This window comes from Mugil cephalus, chromosome 7, assembly GCF_022458985.1.
Source record: "Mugil cephalus isolate CIBA_MC_2020 chromosome 7, CIBA_Mcephalus_1.1, whole genome shotgun sequence".
NCBI lineage: Eukaryota > Metazoa > Chordata > Actinopteri > Mugiliformes > Mugilidae > Mugil > Mugil cephalus.
Genome location: NC_061776.1, coordinates 20715580 through 20738909, shown reverse-complemented (window position 1 = coordinate 20738909; position 23330 = coordinate 20715580). Strand labels below are relative to the sequence as shown.

At 41.9% G+C, this 23330-nt stretch overlaps 3 protein-coding genes across 4 annotated transcripts in view; 2 read left to right on the top strand and 1 right to left on the bottom strand.

Moving 5' to 3' along the window:
- Nucleotides 1-6496: 6496 nt before the first annotated feature.
- On the top strand, nt 6497-10685 carry asip2b (agouti signaling protein, nonagouti homolog (mouse) 2b). 2 transcript variants are annotated; one of them, XM_047589662.1, is made up of 4 exons: nt 6497-6629; nt 6739-6867; nt 9426-9499; nt 9759-10685. In XM_047589662.1, exons 2-4 carry the CDS (start codon nt 6759-6761, stop codon nt 9921-9923), a joined length of 348 nt encoding a protein of 115 aa, XP_047445618.1. In that variant the 5' UTR covers nt 6497-6629; nt 6739-6758; the 3' UTR covers nt 9924-10685. The 2 variants fall into 2 exon arrangements, with proteins under 2 accessions (XP_047445618.1, XP_047445619.1); XM_047589663.1 differs by having other exon boundaries at nt 6527-6629; nt 6736-6867.
- Nucleotides 10686-11178: 493 nt separating this feature from the next.
- LOC125011449 (V-type proton ATPase subunit d 1-like) lies at nt 11179-15796 on the top strand. The gene is made up of 8 exons (XM_047590675.1): nt 11179-11708; nt 12129-12300; nt 12580-12758; nt 13619-13698; nt 14609-14686; nt 14775-14951; nt 15048-15125; nt 15305-15796. Exons 1-8 carry the CDS (start codon nt 11585-11587, stop codon nt 15485-15487), a joined length of 1071 nt encoding a protein of 356 aa, XP_047446631.1. The 5' UTR covers nt 11179-11584; the 3' UTR covers nt 15488-15796.
- Nucleotides 15511-23330, bottom strand: part of LOC125010660 — a 36656-nt gene continuing 28836 nt past the window's right edge. The window contains exons 66-74 of the mRNA XM_047589420.1: nt 23004-23191; nt 21831-21928; nt 21235-21419; nt 17965-18164; nt 17394-17559; nt 17191-17300; nt 16989-17108; nt 16047-16173; nt 15511-15895 (exon numbers count right to left, since the gene is read on the bottom strand). Of these exons, the coding sequence (XP_047445376.1) occupies nt 15885-15895; nt 16047-16173; nt 16989-17108; nt 17191-17300; nt 17394-17559; nt 17965-18164; nt 21235-21419; nt 21831-21928; nt 23004-23191 (1205 nt within the window). The 3' untranslated portion in view covers nt 15511-15884. The remainder of the gene's footprint in view (nt 15896-16046; nt 16174-16988; nt 17109-17190; nt 17301-17393; nt 17560-17964; nt 18165-21234; nt 21420-21830; nt 21929-23003; nt 23192-23330) is intronic.

Genomic DNA, 23330 nt, shown 5'->3' with positions numbered 1-23330 from the left:
CTTTCCACTTCGCTCTTTTCATCAAGGTGCTGTATCCTCTTGCCTCTTAGCACTCATCCGTATGTTTATTAGTGATGCCTTCTTTATTTTTCCAAGGGTTACGGGGACTGGAGCCTGTCCCAGCTGGAAGAGTCACGGACCTTCACGGGAGGGAGCCAGGAAACCATTCACACCGACATTCACACCTGCAGCCAATTTAACACACACGCTTATGTGGACTGGGAGGAAGATATTGTGTTGCAAATTTATCTGTTTTTAAGGTGCGTGGTGGAGGAAGAGAAATGTAAAAAGGCACTGATAAGGCATTTTGTGTAGGTCTCCCTTGTGCCTCCAGAACAGTTATCCATCAGAGAATGGACATGGGTCTTCTGGGGGTGTCCTGTGGTGTCTGAGAACATAATGTTGTTAGTGGGGGTCTTTGGGTCCATTGGTTTGAAAGGAAGGGCCTCTGTGGATCATCCCACAGATACCTGATCCTGTGGCAACAGGATGTAGTTGGTGGGGTCCTTTGGGTCCTATGGGTTGCTACGGGATGGGGGTGCCTGGTCTGGTCTAGGTGGGTGCTACATCGAATTGTCACGAGATGGTCAATGTTATTGACTTCTCCTGTCAGTGGATTTAATGTTGCGGCTGATCAGTGTTTACTGTACATGAGCTAACAGGGCACCCGTAAAGTGGGCTTGGCCACGTGGCACCAGAAAAAAAAAGTAAACCCATGAACCTAAACTAAATTAAGAATCTACAGTATATATGACATAATATATACTGTATATAAAATATTTAATATGGACATACAGTTAAGTTCACATATATTTGGACACTATTAGCTTATATCAGCTGTTAACCAAAACATGTTAAAGACAGACTTATAATCAATATGGACTTAAATTGTAGGCTCTCAGCTATAATTTGAGTGTGTTTACATACATACATTGGAGGATGGGTCTAGGAGTTAAAGCTTTTTAATGTGTAGCTGCCTCTTTTTTAAGGGACCAAAAGTAATTGGACAGTTGACTGGGTTATTCCCTCATGAATCCTTCATCATTTAAGCCGGCAAACGGTTGCAATTGCATTTGGAAGCTGTTGCTTTGAACCCACAAAGGAGATTTCAATGAAAGTATAACAGACCTTAGGTTGAAAAACAGGAAGACGAAATCCATCAGAGAGATAGCTGAAATGTTTGGAGTGGCCACATCATCAGTTTGGTACGTTCTGAGAAATAAAAAAAAAGAACTCAAAAAGGCCTTGACAAGAGTGGAGAAATATAGAATAGAATAGAATAGAATAGAATAGAATAGAATAGAATAGAATAGAATAGAATAGAGAAATACTTTATTCATCCCTTGGGAGAAATTTGAGTGCCCTGTAGCTTCTACACAAACAAACACAGACATCAACATAAAACACCAACATAATCGACAAAATCAACATATGGAAGACTATGTGCACTTGACTGGACATCTTTACATTTTACAATATTTACAAGGGAGCATTTTAACATTTAAACAGTGGCGCTGTACACTCTGATGGCTGTGGGGACAGAGGGGGACTGACCCTGAACCTCTCAGTCCTGCAGCGTAGAGAGAGAAGCCCCCCCCCTCAACCACTAACCACGAGTGAAAAGTTTTTGTGTTATCATTTATATTCTCTCAAAAATGGGCAAGAAATCATAAATCCTGCTGGGGTATATAAACTTACGAGCACAACTGTACATTGCCGCTTATATTTTCAAACTAATTTACAGCAGAAACTCAGCCGCGAGCTACGAGGCCTTTACCCCAAATTACCCCAGCAACGCGATTGGTCTAATTCACGGGAATCAAAAGCACACTGTTCTTTTCTTCCAGATGTGGATTTTAAGTGAATATAGCAACTGTACCAGGGGCCAAGGGCTTGTTTCGCCAAGTTATTTCAGACCGGTCCTGTAACAAGTCATTTTGGTTGTGGCCAGGCTGATGGAACAGTTTCAAAAAGGGCAAGAGTCTTTTTTCAAGTCTATAAATTTAAGCATTTTTACTGAGGCAGAGTCAGCATGAGTGATCTCTGAAATGATCCATGTAGGGCGCCATCTACCGTGAACTGCACAGACAGAGTGCTGTCTGTAATGATGAGCCAAAACATATAAGTGTTTTTATGTGTTCCCATTTTCCCTAAAAACATTTACATCCACCCAAGGTTTTGTGTATGCCGCAGTTTCATGCACAATTTCACTCTAAGGACACGGAGTCCTCTGCCTGTCAAACAATGAGGCTTCTGTTTGAATGGGGGCCAGCCAGCCAGACAGCTGTGCAAAAGAGATTTTATAATAGATGTCCATTAGTGATCTTGTACTACGATGTCACACAATTAATCACTTTTTTCCCAGAGGGAAAACTACTTTTCTTACATTTTTGTGTGTGTGATATGTTCTGTAACAGTGGCTTTCTGCCAGTGTAAGATATATCAAGCGACAAGACATCAAGTTCTCAGCAAACAAAACACTGTTGCTGCTGCTTAAAGAAAAGCAATAGCGGAGAAACTCAGATTCCTGAATTTGCAACTCTGACATGTCTTGACAAATTGAAATAAAACCCAGAGGACAGTGGTGAGCTGAATAATGTTGTTGCTGCTCCTCGCAGTTTTCCCAGAACCTCTCGTGTTCCCAAACACAGGCCAACAAGAATTCCCTGGATATTTATTTTTGGGTATGTGTCATTTGTATACGTTAAATTTGTTTGAGTTACAGCGCGCTTGGAAAGATATTTTAGAAGCTACATGCCCATTTATTTTTCCATCCCATCCATACAGTATCATAATTCAAAAGGATAATTGGATGCATGTTTATGTCATTTTGCAGTATGCTAAGCTGGGGTTTGCTAATACCACGATGAAAGAACATCCAGGAGAAATATTAGCTTTGACAGGACCTTTTGTTTGACTTTGAAGCCATCAAAAAATTTTACTTTTCCAGATGTCAAATCAGCTATACTATACATATGAACAAAAACAGCTACATGTTACATCTGGTTTGCTGGCTTCACTGGAAATCAGTGTTTTTTTCACCAGCAATCACGATGACGAAATTATTTCATTGATGCCCCTTTTATCATGACAATAATGACACGATGACCTAAACGTGGCTCTTTGATGACTAAAACGTAACGAGGCGTGTGTGATTTCTCGTTGACGAGATGAAATTGAACGTAAATGTTAGAGGGTGCTCTGTCAGACGTTCAAAATGCATGACATTTCTGCCTACAGTGTGTGTAACCATGTCTGTCAAAAGCTAAAAACTATCAGCAATGGTGCTGCATCCTATCTTTGTTTGGTCACGCCCAGAACACGCATGCAGCCGGTCAGTCCGTCACTAGTCACACACACAGATACACAATTGAGTTTATTAATTTATTGTTGCTATACGATGAAGTACAGCACGGCAGCATTGCATCTCCATCAATGGGAAAGTCCAGGCTTGAGCTATAAATCTGGTAGGTTATTATACAAAAGTGTCAAAGTTAACTGTTGTTTTATGAATTGCAATGCTTGATACAACCTGTCAACCTTGATTCCAAATTTCAATACTTATTGAAGTAAATTAATTTATTAAAAGACTAATATTTTCTCTCTCTCTCTTTTTTACTAAAACTTGACTAAAACCTTTTTGAGTTTTCAGCGACTAAAACTAGACTAAAACTATCACATATAGAGGTGCTTGTTTTTGCCTGAGATGAGCTTTAAAAAAATTTAATTTTTAACAATATTCTAAATGGATTCTATAGGATCCACTATGTGGGTGGTATATTCTCTATAAATCACCAGGCAAGTACTGTAACTGGACTTGTCTGGTACTTTTTTTCTTATGTACCAGGCCATAAGTCACAAGATAACATTTTCTGTCTACTATTTATAAGGCATGACTCTGTTTTACTAGGAATTTGCTGCTGAATGAATCCTTTTGGAGATGGGATGAATTGTGGATGGGTTATGATTTGTAAATTACAACAAATTAAACCTCCTTAAGCCTGTGTAAATATGTTGGTATTTGTTTTTCAAGATGACATAACAAGAATACGACTGGCATGTGCCATCTTCCAACTGACCGGGTACACGTCTACCAGGAGAACATCCTAAAAATAAAAGTTTAAAAACTCAAGTTTACAAATAAAGTAACAATTAAATCTAACCTGATAAAAGGCATGGACACTTTTAATAACATTAACAAATGCTCTACTCTATTCAAGCATCCCATTAAGTCATGACAGTGAGCCAGCCTGCACAAAATCAGGACTGCAAACTGTGAAGGACGGGGTTTACAAGTGTGCCTTCTGAGAAGAAGGACCCACAGAAGGATGCAAGATAAAGCCCCCAGTTAAAACCACCCTTGTATATTTAAAAGGGCAATGACTTTAAGCCATGGATGAGCAATAACAAGTGTGAGTGTGGGAAGAAACATAAGAAAGAAAGATGACACACAAGCATCTCAATGCATAGGTCTCGACGAGCAGCCAAGCCAAGAGACGTCCCACAGAGCCCAGAGCACTCATGTGGCGTGAGCAATGTCTCCTGACAGAAAGTCTCGTAAGATGCGAATCAGGTGGCTGCAAGCCTTCCAGACATCTGTGTGGCAGAAGTTTGATGAATAAAAGAAAATGAGGTAAGCATTATCTACACTACACTATGACAAAAAGCTATTATTGTCAAAGAGAGAGAGATTTAGTCTTGAGGAACTAAAGGAAGATGACAGCTGAAAGCTAAGAAATATCCACATGTATACGCGGTGCATTTGGGGAAGCGTTGGAGGAAGGTTCAGGAGCGCAGTCGGAATGGGTCAGAAATGTGCACAGATTAGATTGGAGCAAGGTGACAAGAGAAAGATCTCATGGACTTACCTTAGGTACGCAAAACTTCAGCAGTTCAAGGTCCTGATCCATTATATTGGGCAAGAGGCGGGGTACACCATGTACAGGTCACCAGTCTATCGCAGAGCTAACGCACATACAAACAACCATTTGCACTCACACTCACACCTATGGTGAATTTAGAATCACCAGTGAACCAAAGAAGCATGTCTTTCATCACACATTCCAACACCTGAACATCATTCAGTCTTTGAAACAAGGAGGTGTCTGTGTTCTAGTTTGGGTCTGTTTTGCTGCATCTGGGCCAGGATGGCTTGTCATCATGGAGAAAAAGACAATGTCTGAGCATCTGTCCTTAACTGAATCGGAAAAAAAAAAAAAAAACTGGGCCATGTAGCAAAACAATGAGTCAAGAACACAAGTTGAAAGTCCTGATCAAAGTCCTGATCCAAATCAAGGGCATTTTGTGGAAGGACCTAAAGCAAACAGGTACTATGAAGAAACCAGAAGTGACTGATGAGAAGTTACCATAAATGCTAAGTTAATGTCTTTGTTGAGGAGGGTTATATGGGGGTGGTCAAACTATGGGCCATTCTATATAGTAGATTTGCATTTGCAATAATCATGGGAGGCCTTGATTTAAATGTGCTAAACTTTTCAGCTAATCTACAGATTTGTTCCAGATATGTGGAGCATAGAAGCTTAAAACACGTTCTCCATATTTGGTACTGACTCTGGTCCTAAACCATTCAAAGCTTTAAAGGCCAGAAGCAGTATTTACAAATCTGTCCTCTGATGGACAGGGAATCAGTGTAATTACCTGAGAACTGGAGTGATGTCATCTGTTGTCTTGGTCTAGTGGGACCCGAGCAGCAGAGTTCTCAATCGGCCGCAGCTGACATATCGATTTTTTAGACAGACCTGTGAAGACGCTGTTACAGTCATCAAGCCTACTGGAGATAAACGCAAGGACAAGCTTTTCCAGGCACGGTTCAATATGGCGAGCAGGGTTACCGCGTGCTCCGCCTCTTCCTCTTCCTTTATTTTTGTCTGAATTCCGTAGCAGAAACAGCGCCACTCATAGGCCTGGGATATGTACTGCAGCGTTTCTACAACTAGATGTGGTTTTGCAATAGATCCATCTTTATGGAGAAATTCTCGAAAGGAGGCCAAGGAAAACCAGATCGTTTCGGTGTGTGAACGTGGCCGTAGACTGAGAATTGCACTAAGCTGCATTTTATTTACATCTTCTTACATTTTCTCTCTCTATTTTTTTTCTAAGGGTGTTTTATATGTTTGTGTTATATGTGTGCCTGTTCAGACAAGAGTCTCTGCAAAAGACTTGATTCTTGACTGGGCCCCATTCACCAATAATTTCAGTATTGGTATGGTGATGTTGCAGAGTATTTGATAATAAAAGAATCTTAAATGCGAGGTACCCAGATTAATCTAAAGAGCATGTCCTTGGAGGGGAGAAGACTCAGTGAGAACATGCAAACTCCACACAGGTGCATTCAAGTACAGAACCTTCTGGCTGTAAAGCATCAGTACTAACCACTACATTACTTATTAGCCACCTATACAGAAGAAACTGATCGCCCGGGTTTTTCAAATCTGCTGTATTAAATTCCATCCTCTGTGAGTGAACTCTTCTTTTCTCCAAGCATCACCTCCTGCCGTGTGTTCTGTCCGTCATGTGGGGGCGGCGCGTCTGGATCTTAATCGTCCATCAGCCCATGTTGAATTCAGATGTACGTCCGGACAGCCAGGAAGAAACCTGAAGGAGAAGAAGTACGTGACGCGTGGATTTATTAATTTTCCCCTCTCCCTATAGCACATGGCAGACGTTTCGTTTCGTGGGCGCGGGACTGATGTTTTTCTCTCTCCGTGTCATCAGCAGAGCTCACCAGCATCATCACCATGACGAAGATCACCGGCAAACACTTGTTGTGCTTCTTCCTCCTCGTCATCCCGTTGTCCTGGGCAGAGGACAAGAAGAAAACCGGGAGGAAGCCTGAGAACACCCCAGGTAACGACGCCCACGGTGCTTGGGGGCGCGTTGCATCTTACTTTATTCTAAAATTTCTTAGTCTCGTTTGATTGTATGAGTAGGTCTACTATTTTTGGATTTCTGAGACTGCGTCGTCACCGAAAATACCCTGGATCTGAATGTGAATGAACGGACTGGATAAATAATGCTCAGCTGATACAAAAATAGAGCAGATAAGAAAAATATAAACAATGAATACAACTGAAACAGAATTATAGATTGTTATTAATTAATTTCACATCAGGGAGTAACCGTTTTTAACTTTTGTAATAAACTGTCGTCAAACATAATGTAGACTTCGTCAAATAGAATTGACTGAAAGATGTGTTTAAAGCACTTATACCTATAGAAATATTATCATATTCCAAAAGTGTTGCAACAACATTAATTACTGTAATGTAAAGCAGTGAAAGGCAGTGAAAAGTCATGAAATAGTAGACAACAGTTGTCTGCACATAAAACTAACGTTAGAGCAGAGTTACAGGCTGTCAAATTCACCATAATCTCTTTATTCTCACACTCTTTTTAACCCCAGCACCTAATATCCTTTTCTGTAGTGCCACCTTGTGTTGCAAGGGTGTAATAACAAATTACAGGACACAATTAGGGAAGTGGGAAGGGCAGCTTTAAAAGATAAAATATCCACTTGAAGCCCCATGTTAACACACAGATAAACATGAGAGTGTCCCACGTCACTTGCATTGGATGAATGTTATGAAGGGATATCTTAATTCAGGTCAATGCCTTGTCCAATGTCCATGTGTGCATTTGACTGTTGGCTTAAGACAACTGTGACCAGCTACAGTATGAAAGCACAGGTCTCTGTAATATAAATTATTGAATACAGGAGAAGAATAAGACTTAAGAAAGAAAAGCAAACACTATGTGTATACTGACGCTTATAAAGGGGGAAAAAACACAGAAGTTGCCGTTTGCGTCTTATCTGTAATCGCTTGGTGAATGAAGGCCCCATACCATTGGGGAAATACTTTGATGTTTCCAAAACAGCTGTGGCTCATCAGAGAATAGACATGGGTCTTCTGAGGGTGTCCTATGGTATCTGGCAACACACTAGTGGTGTCCTTTGGGTCCACTAATGATAGGACTAAAAGTTTCAGAATATTAAATGGTCAATGTTATTCACTTCTGTCAGTGGTTTTAATGTTGTGGCTGATTGGTGTGATCCATTTATGTCAACAGAGGGATGGAAAATGTGCTCAAGATTCAGGCAATCAGAAAACCAGTTACATTTTAGTGTAAGTGTAAATCATTTTGGATGTCGAAATGGATGTGGAAGAGGAAAGAGTGTTTCATCATGTTTGCTGACAAGATTGATGGCGTTTCTCCCAAATCCTGCACTTCTGCTAGTAGCAATATCTCAAAAGGGAGGTTCAAAGTGTCAGTGAGATCTTCAAAATCAGCAGGAGGAGAGGCTCAAATTGTGAGTGTGTTGACGGTGAGCTGCTTGCCACTGACAAATGTTGTTTTGATTATGATCAAACCATAGTACCATAGTAGGTGGTAAAACCAAACTGAGTGTCTACACGTATGCTGGTGAGGCAACACACAAACATCTGGACCCTATGCTGATGTGTGGCAGGAATTCTGATTGCCATGTTCATCTTTTTTTTTTTGGTCATTTTTGGACACTGACCAAAGTTTTTTATATAGGGCACAGAACAGAATGGAGGCCTAGGGGAAACGTTCCTTACTGAGCAGAGAAAACTAATATAACACGTAGGTCAACTTTTTATCATAATTCGTTAAATACAGAAACCAATGCGTAATGTTGAATTTAAATAAGTAAAGGAGTAATATTTTTATTTTTTAAATTTGTTTTAATTTTATACCCATTACTGAAATATTCTTGTCATTATCCAGTGAGAATGAGACAGAACATGTGCTCAGCTAATAAGTAATAAGTAAATGAGCCTTTCTACTGGGCAATAAATAACGGCGGAAAGGAAGGATAATGGAGGGGTCCCAAAAAAACGTGAAACCAGAGTTGATGAAGTTGTAAAAATGCTTTCCAGCTGGACAAAAACACTTGTAAGCATCTTTCTAGTAAAGAAAAGACAGATTGTCTGGTGGAGGACAATGCTCACAAAGGTCAACCCCCCTCCCGACAGACTAATTGTCCTCTCTTCATGGAAGGATGCCTGTTTTTGTTTTGTTTTTTTTGCTGGTGAAGCCGCCTTTTCTTTCCTTGTTTAGAAACAAAAAAGTGCACCTATTGTAGCTTTGAATGGGATGTTTGCAGCGACCCTTCACCTCCCTCCCTCCCTGTGGACGATGACCTATTTGGAAAACGGCCAAGCTAAAGTAATGTGGACGTCTGACGTCTCCCTCCTGAAAACATACCTGGAAGAGGTATCAAAGAGGATCAACCAGGGTAGAGCCTAGGTGCTCACCCTTCTGGGACTAGTGTTGTGGTGTTTACTTCTTAGCCAGTTATTCTCTATTTGGTGTACAGAGGTGGTTAAAACAAGACATTTATTGACAATAAATAACTCTTCTTCTGTTATTTCTAATCCCAGTTTGGAGCCAACCGAAGACCAGACGACTGTTTGCAAGGCAAAAGATTTCTCCGCCTCAGCAAAGTTGCAATCTTGTGAGTTTTCAGTGTCCTTCCTGAGCCATCTGTGTTGTGTGTGTCACACGCCTTCTTTAATTACTTTAATTTTAATAATTTAATTTCATTTTTTTTATGAACTGATCATGGTCACAGGACTAGTATAGACTAGTTTAACAGTACCAGCTAATGTAAAAAGACAAAGCATGGCATGCTTTAAAACTTAGGTCCACGCTTTTCCAGGAAGCATGAGTCAGAGTGTTTGCGGGGATATGAATAACGTTTTGTGTGGTTTTAGAAACAGAAGCCAAACTTCACCCCTGCGCGTCGCTGCAGCCACCTGATGGAAAACTGCTCCTCGTATGTACCCTGCTGCGACCCCTGCGCCTCCTGCCGCTGTCGACTCTTTAATACCATCTGCCACTGCTGGAGGACGAACTCCCTGTGCTTAAAGAGGAGCTAGAGACGGCAACCACACACAGATTTTTTTTTTTAAACACACAAACAACACAGAAACGGATATTTTCGCATTCACTGCCCTCTGAGTGTTGTCGTCTTGGGTTGCGCTGGTGTCCAGAGTGAATCCAGGGTAAACGAGAAGCATCACTTAAGCGACAGCAGGGGAGGTGGGAAAGAAAGGAATGAAGGGATGTTTCTCTACCTTCACTCTCCTGACTATGAAAGGCTCACAAAATATCCCAACATACAGTATTCAGGTGTAACACGCGCTGTGTGGCATATACTTTGTCATGTAAATAGACAATCGCTTGTTAACTGTTTGTTGTGTTTCGGGCTCTTCCCGCTGCTTTCATGTAACTTTTAAATTTCATGTTAATCACATGGGGACCACAGTGACAGGATTTACACAGACAAATTTTTTGCTCTACAGATTAAATGTGGAAAAAAAAAAAGATATTTGTTGTGAACTCGTGTCAGCTATTCTTTGAAGACTTTGGGTCCTCACTTACTTATGTTCTAATTGGTGACTTGTAGTTAAGTTGTAGTTTTGCTATTGAATAATACACATTGTAAGTCACGTACTCGTCGATTTAAGGCAGTAAATGTTAAGTTTAAGAAGTTATTCTGAAAACTGCGTCTTGGTAGTATTTTCCAGGGCATTTATATGAGAGGCAAAAAGACAATGATCCCTCGGAGACGTTCATAGACACATGTTGATTTCTGTGTGAATTCCAAAATAAAGTTACTTTGCATCTTTTAAATTCCATCCGGGAAACCCGTGCTCTCCTTACTATATCATCTTGTCTGGGTCACTGCCTCCTACTGAGAAGATTGACATTTAATGCCATTCAACCTGTTTCATGTTTATACGTCCTCTCGATGATCAGCGTTAATAAAGAGCAGAGCTGCTTCCATGATGGTGTAACTCATATAGGTTTGAAAAGCAGAAAATATGTACCGTGTCTTATGTGAGGCTTATGCCAAGTCACACATTTAAAGAGGAACACATGACATGCTATCACAGGTTTATGAGTGGCATAAATCTGTCTGCCATGGAACACGATGAATGGAAAACATTTTATGTTCATCCATGAACTTCCTGATTCACCCTCTGCCATTCTGCTGATTTATTCCTATTATAAAATGTCTGTGCCGTTTATTCCACTGAATCTTAACAGAAACTGTGTCATGCTGCAAGAGATGGTCAAAGAAGAACAAAACGGATGTTTACCAATGGCCAAGTCAAAGTCAAAGTCAGCTACCAGAAAAGTGTAGTTCCTGTTTGGAGTCATTTTGAAGTCGTGCTTTTAAGCAGCACTTTGCATACTGGGATTAACTAAATATTGATATTGCATGACAGCAGAGCTGTGAAGTAGACGTCTCCTCCCTCCTGTGACACAAGCCAAAGACCATCATGTGGTTTTATATGGGAAATCCATCTTCTAAAAGAAATAACTATCCTCAAAGCGGAGGAGAACAGGTACGGCACAGGCCAACTCAACGCACTTAAGAGCAGGAACTGAGATAGCAAACACAGCTATGGAATTTCTGGTGTCAAAGAGGAAGGAAAAATAACTGCATGAACGTTAGTCAGAGAGGGAATAATGCAGAAGTCACCACATCTAGAACTGCGTTACCGACGGGCTGACTGGCTCATTTGGCATCATGGCAGCGGAGCTCGGTTTTAACGTGGATCATGGATATCTGGAGGGTTTGGTTCGAGGAATGAAGGCCGGGATTCTGACTCAGACCGACTATCACAGCCTAGCCCAGTGTGACACACTCGAGGGTAAGAGCCACGCTACAAAAAATCTTGTGAATATGGGTGTTTTAGAAGCAGAGCAGAGGGAATCCTTATCTGTCAAATTTCTTTGTTATCAAGGAGCTGAGATGGTAAAGCTTACTATCCGGGACTTCCTTTCCGTGTGCGTCAGTAAAGATACAGAGAGTGACGTGTTCGTACAATTTATACTCACACTCAACAGTTCTGTCTTAACAAAATCCCAGAAGGAACTTTCAGGACAATACACAGACATGTCGAAACATGTCTCAGTCATTTGAGCCTCATCGGCTCTAAGCCGTCTTGAGAAATGTCAGGAACAACCTCATGTGAACTGTTCTGATTCACCTCCTCCTGATATTTGTGCAGCAGCGAGCCCTGCTGATGTTAGCGCAGGGTTCACAGCCGTCTCTCCTCTCTGCCCCTCAGACATGAAGCTTCACCTTCAGAGCACGGACTATGGCAAACTGCTGTCCTCGTCCGACGAGGACGTGACTGTGTCTCTGATGTACAACAAGCTCAGGGAGAACCTGGTGACTGAATTCAACTGCCTGCGCTCCCACGCCTTGCCACCGCTCTCTACTTTCCTCGACTATATAACGTATGCTCCGTCACTACGCGGGCTTTATTAGAGATCCCGGAAAGCCAGAGAGATAACATTCATAAGCTTACAATAGCTTTTTTCTGTGGCTAGATGAATCCTGTTGAAGAGTAATCTTTACATGACATCAAATGAAACACTACTTTCACTAAACCTACGCAGTTTTGTGAAAACTAAATCCATTTCTGTGTAGAAACATGACTCTAAAAGGAGAAATGTCAAAATAACATGCACACAAAAAGAGAAAATCCATTTAGCGTATCCTCTGTGTTGCCATAGCTACAGCTACATGATCGACAATGTGGTGATGCTGATCACCGGGGCCCTGAAACAGAGAGACGTGGAGGAGCTGCTGCCGCGGTGTCACCCACTGGGAGCTTTTGACCAAATGGCAGCCGTGGGCATCGCTCGCACCCCAACCGAGCTCTATTCAACCATCCTGGTGGACACGCCACTAGGTAATCTGTTTGCTTTTTTCATTCCCAAGGGTGACCGTGTTTAAATAATATTAAAGGATTATTATCCTTCCATCCTCACATTCAGTAAATGTGGTCAGAGACAGTCTATTAGCAGCTCACAGTAGGAACGGAGGCTGCAGGAAACACCTGATTAATGCTATAAAACGATTTGTGTTTTTAATAAAGAGAATTAGTAGAATGTAAAGCTTTCACTAATGTGCAGTTACTAATATACAAGGAAATATATTAAAAAAAGAGCCACTGAAAGGAGGAGTAAATAATATTGACCATCTTGTGACAATTCAGTATTTTGCTGGGAAACGTTTGGACCTGGCATTCATGTGGATGTTACTCAGACATGTAGCACCCACCTAGACGAGACCAGACACCCCCACCCTATAGCAACACTCCTATGTCCTTCACATAACATAAATAAATGTCAAGCTTACACTGGCAGAATGAACCAATTTAATTTGCTCTGAACATCAATGCAGATTTTTGCTCCATGAACCTATGAGTAAAACATTTCACTCATAACTTAACTTTAAAGTAAAACATTTCACTGAAGGTGGTGTCATGGTGATGTGTGGAATAGTTGGAGGGGAGTTTTGGTGAAACAACCGATAACTTCCCAACACTGAGTGACCAACACTGAAATTACCACTGATTTCCCACGGGAAGCGAATCCACCTGTAGATTTTGAGGTTCGGGTTTTGCTACACATACATTAATTCCCATCACTTTCAATATTTTTTGTCAGAAACATGTTTCCATATTTTAGGTCTGCCAAAAACCATAAAATAATCACTACACTTTCATTACCGAACTGAGAAAATTTGTGTTGTTTCTTTGTGTTGTAGGTCAGTTTTTCCAGGATGCCATATCGGAGTCCAGCCTGGACGAAATGGAAGCTGAGATCCTCAGAAACAAGCTGTATAAGGTGGCATGAAATGACAAGGAGACCATAACTCATATTGATGAGTTTTGTTAGAGCTTGTTATCATACAAATCCCCCTATAATACCTTTTACTGCTGTAGACAGGTTTTACAACCTCAGGGGCAGACCTGGAGTTATGGGCCATGTCCACCCAGACATGCTGTTGGTGGGGAGAGCAGCCTGATTGCAGTTAATAGTTTTAAAGTTATTAGAACTGTTGATCAAATACTTTCTACGTTGTATTTTTATTGTGGGATAAAAGTCTAAAATAAATTGACATGTTTTTAATTGGAGCCATTGTCTTTTCTGGACATATCTGGAGAACATTTCTCCAGATCTGGCGAAACTATTCACTTCAGGGTTGAGTATAACCACAGTAAAAATTAATATGCTTGCAAAACTGCAATAAAGCCATGTAAAAAAAAAAAAGTCAAATTCACTGAAAGTTCCTTTAAGGGGCTGAGGTTGCTTTTGACCTAACCAAGAAATGCAAGATAACGCGGCATCTGCGGCTTTGTTAGCCACTGATGTGTGGTATGTAACCCACAGTCAGACCTTATTAAATGTGTTATTTTCCTGGAAAGTCTTAAAAGTATTGGGTCAGTGTTTGTTTGCCAGAGTTAAGCAACACATCTGACAGACAGTGAAATGTCCCCTGAGCTTCATGGTGCTGTAGTTTTGCATGTTAGTGCTGTCCATGGTGCTGGTGCATATTAAACTACTCAATATGGATCCCAACAAAACTGTCTGGGTCCGCCCATAAAAAAATCAAACGCCTGGCCAGTCAGTTTTCTGGCACCTAAACTACCATTGTTTTGGTTTTTTGTTTTTTCTGTTTTTTCTGGCGTCTAAATCTTCACACAATGTGTTTGTGGTCTGATCGTCATGCTCCTTTTTTTTTCTTTCTCAAAAGGCATATTTGGAGTCTTTCCACTCTCTCTGCAAGGACATGGGAGGTGTCACAAAGGAAATAATGTGTCCTGTCCTAGAGGTATGCTGGAAATCCACCACAACGAGCTGGTTTGAGCGATGTTTGACAAACAGTTCATTTGTCCCACTGTAAATGCTTTTGTGTGCAGTTTGAGGCAGACAGGCGGGCGTTCATCATCACGGTGAACTCCTTTGGGACCGATCTGAGCGCTGTGGACAGGACCGAGCTGTATCCCACTTGTGGCAGACTTTTCCCAGAGGGGCTGCGACTCCTTGCTAAAGCCGAGGACCATGAACAGGTCAAAGCTGTGGCCGACTGTTACCCAGTGAGTCGGATCTCCTCTCCGCGAACTGTTTTGATGAGAGCCTCTGCTGCTGCGCCGCTAACATGTGGTTAACTTTAACTTAAACCCTCCCTGCAGGACTACAAAACTATTTTTGATGACGCCGAACCAGGATCAGACTTTAAGTCTCTTGAGGACAGATTCTTTGAACAAGAGGTAATATAACCTACATGTCTATCACTAAGAGTGTAGAGTCTCATGAACTGAGCGTCCACATGGTTTCTGTTCAGAAAAATAAAATATTTGTAACAGACACAGACACAAAAAAATACGTGCAGCTCTGAAGATGATTCTCTCTAGATGTATCTAAACCATCAGTTCTGTTATTCCCCCAGGTCAAGCTGAACGTTCTCGCTTTCCTGCAGCAGTTCCACTTTGGGGTATTTTACGCCTACATCAAACTCAAGGAGCAGGAGAATCGCAACATCGTCTGGATCGCCGAGTGCGTCACACAGAGACAGAAGTCCAAGATCCACAACTACATACCCATCCACATGGGCAAATCAATCGAGCAATGAAGAGGCACAGATGCATTAATACACATAGTTGACAAGAATGTATTAAATGCACTTCATCAGACGGTATAAAAATATTTGTATGTTTGTGAGGATTAGCTGCTGTGGTTGCACTAAAGTCCGTTTTTTAGCATCTTCAGTGTTTGTACTACAGACCACAGAAAAAGCTACTAGCTATAGTTAGTGTGTTCACACTCGCATCATCGGGATAATCCCTACACGGCCAAACAGGACAAAAGTGTAAATTACAGGAGGTATAACAAATATTAACTATACAATGATGTATAAAAGCTAAGTAATGTGGCACAGCCAGTGGTGTGTGAGTTTGAATGTGTCCAGTTTAGCAGCTATCAGAGGTCATAAATTGCTTATCTTGGCTCTTCGTTAGCTCGTCCTTCCTTCAAGCTCTCTCTGAAACAGAGAAAAAAAAAGAAAAAGAAGATGTGAAAAACATAAAACTGTTTTGCTGCATGTATAAATTTAATATACTGCCACATCCCAACAGCACCTGGACGCAGCGTGAGTCTAATCGTACACATATTGTGCAATGAGTCGGACTTACTGCACTGGACAGGGACCGCCAGTGGTATGTAGTTCTGCTGGCAGAGATGAACAAAAGCAGATGCTAATCTGCAGGGTGCTCTGGAGGAACTCGACTCACACACCATTAAGAACTGACCGGGATCCACCTAGTGACACACACACACACACACACACACAAACACACACACACACTGTCTTAAACATGAAGCGCAGAAACACAAACGAGTGTGGAGAAGGAGTCACGACTTTCTCCTTCAGCTGAACTGTTCCACCATTATTTTCAATATTTTCATATTTATTAAGTGTTTTTGTTTTTGGCAGAACCCAAAGTGCCATGTTTGTTTTTTTCATGGACCAGTCTGTCCTCTGCCCTGATGCAGTGCGTGTCATGGTTCTACTTACTGCACATGTGCTTATCTCATTGTTATTACATTTCTCCAGTTGATAAATGTCTCATCTCAGCTGGTGAGCCCTATGACAGGTGTGTGTTTTCAATGTCCTACACTGATCAGGCATGACATTATGACCACCTTCATAATATTGTGTAGGTCTCCTGTGGAGGCCTTTGGGTCCCATGGGTTGAGGGGAGGGGCCTCTGTGGATCAGCTTTTGTGTGTGTGTGTGTGTGTCAGGCTGCATCCTGCTGAGGATGTCTGCTGACATCCTGGAGTGTCATTGTTACGGGTTGGGGGCGTCTGGTCTGGTCTAGGTGGGGGCTACATGTCTAAGAAACGTCCACATGAATACCAGGTTCAAAAGTTTCCAAGCAGAACATTTAACTGTCACAAGTCGGTCAGTGTTGTTTTAATGTTGTGGCTGATCGATGTATATCCACATAATGCATCAGGTTTAGCTTACTACACGGGAATGTAGGACACTGTAGGACAGTGGCCAAGATAATTACAGTTAGGAAGCTAAAGAGCAAATGACGGGATGGATGTCAGCGTTGTTTTCCACTTACCACCCTGAAACAGGCACTCAGCGGGGAATCGGGAGAAGAGAAGAGAAAGCCACAGCTCACTGGGCTTGCGGCTGCTTTAGAGAAGTGCTCCGCCGTAGCTTTAATACACTTTGGTTTCATCTAAAGAAGCAGGCAGACGGTGAAGAGTGTGAACGCTTGGCTGGAAAAATCCCACGTCAGTTGAGTCTCTCACACATCTCACCTGCCAGCTGTAGAAGAATTCTTCCACGTTGTTTGCTTGAGATCCATCACGGAGCGGGAAATCGTTCCCTGCCTCATAGTCGTTGGTTCCCAGCAGACCAGTGGATGCACCTGTGCAGGAAAGAACGAGGTGCACGACATACGTGAGGAAGCAAATACTCCTGTGACTGTAGGCGTGTTTGCGGCGAACTGAATCTTTCCTACCGTGCAGCCATCCATCCAGAGTGAAGCTGCACAGCTCGAGCGACAGATCACAAGACACCGAGCCTCCATTCTGATTGGACACCTGCACAGCGTTCGAACCTGTCCTGACGGTCAGTCCGTTGCGGCCGTGAAATGTGTGTGCGACAGCCTTGCAGTCGGCCTTCACCTGTAACACAAACATTCCTATGGACTAACCCAGGGGTCTTCAGCGTTTTTCAGGCCAAGGAACAAAACTGATGGAGAGATTAAGCAGGGACCCCCTACCTAATACATGTGCTCTATATTAAACTAGTGCTATTTATACATATACATTATTAATTATTATCATTTTACATTCGATATTAAGCTATTCCTTATCCCTTTACTAAAATACGTTGGATTCATGTTGATGTGTATTTAAAGAAATTTAAATTTGTGGGGGAAAATTAAAAATACTGTATAAAAAATGTCTAATCAACCTAAGATTTTTCCTCCACGGACCCTCTGTTGATGCTATGCACTAAACTGTTGGGACTGATGGGAGCCAGAGCTCAGTTTAACTGGTAAACAGACTTTATGGCTTATACGGTACCTGCCCATTGCGCTGAATGTGGACAGTGCTGTTATTCATCTGGATGAGGAGGAAGCTGTGTGGATCTGTGCCGAGCAGCAGAGCGAACGAGGGATCAGCACTGACATCCTGGGCGAGGAGGAGCGGGCACGAACCCGGCAGCTCGTACAAGTGACCGTCGAACGTCACTACAAACTGATCTGCCACAACTAGAGCTTGGTCTGTTCGGAGAGAGACCAAAGGCGAAGTTAATCCTCAACACGTGTCCTTCAAACAGAATGTAATCGCAGGATCATATCTGCGTGTAACTCCATCTGTATAAGTTTCTACATAGCTTTGGCTGGACAGTCCCACTACAGAGAAAGACACTTTGACGAAATTGGAAATTCATTTTCCTGTCAATATCAGTGAGCTGTCAAGGCCATGGGGAAACAAGATAGTCCCTTATCTTGGCTGCACCTCACTGCTGTGGTGAAGCTTTCATGTTGGTATGCAGTGCTTTTTTTTTTTTTACACCATATGTAGCTCTGCTCGTTCTTCCAAAACAAGCCAAACATCAATTTTTTAAAAAAAAAAGCAAAAAAACACTGGCCTATCCGCTTTTCAACATGCAACATGCTTTTTGTGCACATCTGGACTGATTACGTTTTGTAATAGTTTCCAGTTTCACAAAATGCAACAGGTCTCCAGAGACTGGTGGTTTGACCATTTTGATGTTTCTTGTCAACAGCAAAACATGAGTGGATTGTATATATCCAGTCTCCGCCATACATCTTTTTTTTTTTCCACCACCAATGGGACTTTTCCTGCCTAAAGTTGGAACGTTTAATGCTACGTTTAACACGGACAGATGCAACACAATGACTCCAGTGTAATTACTTCAAACAGATCGGGTTTATAACGTACATGACCATATGTTAAACATGAATGATTCCAAAACATACATATTATTTTGCCACTGAATAAATCTCTGAAGATTGTTTGTTGGACGGTTGCTGGGAGGTATTACAACATCAACCCACAGTCCAAAGCAAAAGCATGTTGCCTGTGTTACAAGTCTAACAAACAAAGTGATGCTTGAATTTCTCTGGAAGACAATACCTGGAGTAAAAACTGAAACTATAAAACTCTGTCTCAGAAATTATTAGTAAAAACACAGACCAGCCACAACATTATGACCACCTTCCTAATATTGTGTAGGTCTCTTTTGTGCCTCCAAAACAGTTGTGACGGATCAGAGAATGGACATGGGTCTTCTGAGGGTGTCCTGTGGGGTCTGGTAACATGTTTTTGTAGTCAGGGTCTTTGGGTCCTGTGGGTTGAGGGGAGGGTCCTCTGTGGATCATCCCACAGATACTTGATCAGTTTGTGATCTAGTGAATTTAGAGGCCAGGTCAACACCTCGTGTTGTTTTCTGACTTGTTCCTGAACTGTTTTTGTGTGTCCGGGGGGTTGGCTGTTGCCATGAAGGAGTGTCATTGCTATAAGGTGGAGGTGCCTGGTCTGGTCTAGGTGGGTGGTGCATATCTAAGTAACATCGATATAAATGCCAGGTCAGAGGGTTTCCCAGCAGAACATTGAAATGTCACAAGATGGTCAATGTTACTTCTTCTGTCAGTGATTTTAATGTTGCGACTGATCGGTGTATAAGAGCTTTGATAAATGATTTGAGCCCTTCCTGATTAATACTTAGTATCCCTTATACAAAACAGAGGCTACCCGTGTGTGTATCACAGTTGTACTATTTGGAGATTATAGAAAACTAACTGGGCCTGTGTGAAAAGACGTATTAACCAAAAACAAATCCGCTTTGACTTGTCACAGCAGATAAAGCAGAAATGTTTTAATGACGGCTGCATTCCACTTAGGGGAGTCCTTAAAGGAGACACTTAACAGACATTATTAGATATTATTATTTCCTTCGGTTTCTCAGCTGACAAACTGTGTGATGTGAAATATCTTGTCCTGGTATTTGGTCTTATTATCCCAACATGTTGTAGAGGACATTTTATCAATATCATTTTTTTTTGTTTTTTTTAGAGTAGTTGCATCTGACGTTATTTGTGTGTTGACTGAATGAAATCCTTTCCCATTCATGTAACTGGAATTCATTGTGTGGTTTTATTGCAATTGCGAGTGAAATCTATGGCTCCTAATTATGTTTGGGAATCCGGCAGTAGCCTGAAATCCTTGTTTAATTAGGGACTGTTGGTGATGTCTGTATGGGAACTGGATTTAAACTGAGCCCAGAGAAATTGTGATGATGATTCTCCTTAGAGTCGGCTGTGAGATGCCGCACATGTCTCCAAACTCTCGCTGAAATGCTCCGGTGGCCAAGCATCCCAGGGTGGACAGGAGCTTCGATGTGCACTGGACAGCTTTGTTGCGTTTTGTCTCACTCCAACAAGAGTTTTAAATCACGACATAAATCCATCAGTACGTTTTTGATGAAGCATGTTGAACAAATCACATGCTCTTTGAAAACTCACTCCCTGTAGAGCGCACGCTTCTCAAAATCCTCCAATAGCACAAGACAAGTAATGGTGCTCGTACCACAACTTTTCTTTTCAGGTTGTCTTTTATAGCTTGTCACACGCTTCATTACTGACTGGACATTTTTATAGAGGACACCGGCCGTAAGTGGTAACGTGTGAAGTTTGAGAGCTGCTCAACACCGTGACTCTGTTAATGGGTTCTATGTGTAGTTTCACTGTTCTACCACTAGATTTTGTGTGAGCGCACGGTCAGAGTTGTGCGTAAATTTACACACTTCTAAGCACAAGTACAAATTCATAAATTCCATACTTTGTTGGAATGTGCTTACGCCCTCTTTACGCACACATCAGTGCGTACGCACGGTTGATAAATGAGGCCCCTGAAAAGAGCAGCTCACGCTAACAATCCCTCCAATGTGGCTGCAGTAAAGCAGTGAGGCAGTTTTACAACACATCTAAAAAACAAGCTGAAACCAGCCTAACTGGGCTTTCTTAAAGACATTGTGCCACTCATCCACGCAGCAGAAGCTCCTCGGATGAGGTGCGAAACATCTTCAGGAAACTCTACAACTCCAGTCGCCTTGTTTTTTAGGTAGAGAACTGAAGAACTTCACAGAAAGACATTCTGTCAAACCGTGTTCATCAGTTATCTAAGGGGTTTGGATAAACTCATACAAGCTTGATATGAATTTACTGGGGCGGCTTGCCTTTGTCTTACATGGAATTTAGTTAAAAAGAAAGAAAATCTGCAGAGTGACAGAACTTTAAAAGCCACCCCGTTAAAGTTTCTTCTTACGTATGAAGGGGCTGTCCATGATCCTCCTCTTGAGTCTATAAAGTTCAGCAGTAGGCCTGACGGAGGCGAGGGTCTGCAGAGGCCTCAGGAGCCATTCCTCCAGAAGGACCTCTATCAGACTGGCTCCGGCCATCCTCGACCAGGGGAGCGATGGCAGCGGCAGCGACACAGTCGCCGAGCATTCACTAGAAAAACAGGAGATTTTTCACCAAAATATTGTTTGCTCCAGATTAGTATTTGGTAATTTAACAGTGAATGCAAAAGTAAAGTAAGGACGTATTTGCTAATTTGCAGGCATCCAGGTTAAAACTTTATGAACTCACATTTTGTATGAACATATACATACATATAATTCCAGTTTCAAGATTCTTTGAGTTACTTCCTGTGACTCAAAATAAAGCCACTAAAGCGCTGCTTGAGTCGTGTAGTTTACTGTAGACTTCTAAAAAGGTTTTTGGGCAGTTTTTTCCAGGACGGTTGAATTATGATATAAACTAATGAAGAATATATCCCTTCCCTCGCATGTTCAAGCTGCTTTATGAGAGGACGGGGGATAAAGAGCTTTTCCCCATGTTAGTCTCGGATACGTGCAGTACCTGGGGGAGAATTTGTAGACAGAGGAAAGTCGTTTCCTGAGTCCAGACAGAGCCATGGCCAGCCTGGTTTCAATCCAGTGGTAGGTTTGTTGGCCCGCCTGATTGACACAGAAAACCAGCTTTAATGAGAATACTTCCACGGTATGTAGCCTGTTGTTGAGTCTGATCCAGGAGTCTTCTCAGCAGTTCTTGATCATAATATTTACAAGTTTGTTATCATATTTTATGTTTTACTGATTAAATATGATGCAACTTAACTTAATGATTCATGGGCAAACCCAGCAGACCTGATTAGATTCTGGCTGTAGCATCGGATCATATTAAAAAAATAAATAAATAAAGGATTCTGAAACAGGATTAATTCACGGTAAATATTTAGCAGACAGGGCATGTTGTCAACAAACAAGAGGGGTGTTTCATCCCCGTCATGTGAACCTCGTTGAGCAAAGCACTGACCTCCGAGCAGCTCCCAGTGCTCGGCACTAGTGTGTGAACGTGCACGTGCTCCCGATACAAACATTTCAACAGTACAAAATCCAGACAAGCAGTCCTCTGAATGGTACTACATACAGTACCACAAATCTATGCAAAGAACAAGATCAGGTCAGAGTACATTAAAATGAAACCTGCTTTTGTTTTATTGACAGCCGTTTGGAGAATTCTTTCACAGAAGCAGAATCTTTCTTTCTACACTGCTGTAATGAAACTCTTAATATGCAGCCTGATGTTTACTTTATTTATTCTATCACTGTCACGTGTACATAAATAAGGTAGATCATATTGCCAACTACACGTTACATATCTTTAATGAAGTTTTATTAAATTTTGTTGGTGGAATCCACCCTGAATCCACAGGGTTCAGGATAACCCTGATGTTCTGGCTCAGGTGTTGCAGCTCTACTAAAAAGCTTTGAGGTTTGATCCACATCACAACCAAGGCTGATTTGCACAAGCCAGTCTGATGTCTAAAATCTAATCAGACTCCTTTTAAATAGCTGGCACCAGTTTGTAGAACATCTAGGCTACAGGATAAGGACTGAGCTTGATCAGGCTATATACAAAACTGAACCACAACTGGGGTGATTGAGTCCGTATGCACACGTTGCAAAGATATCTATAAGATGAGCCAAAGCATATATTATTAAAGTAAATAAGGCTGTGCTGACTCCTTACCACATCCAGGGAGACGCGGAGTGTGGTGACGCCGGCCTGTGAGAGTGACCTCAGCCGAGGGTTCTCCAGCAGCGCAGGGAGAACCTCAACCAGTCCGTCGGTCCACAAGAAAACAGCCTCCCTCCACAACGCCTCCAGCCTCTGGCCCTTCACATCCTGGTACACACCTGCCATCGTGGCCAGGGGCCCTGCAGACAGGAAGCCAAATAACGTCTGGGATTGAGTTATATTTTTTCACAGTTTCACACAGGCTTCCAGAGAGAATTAAAACAGGGAGCACGCTGATTAATGACATTTTTCACACGTTTGAAGTTAAAGGAGACAAAT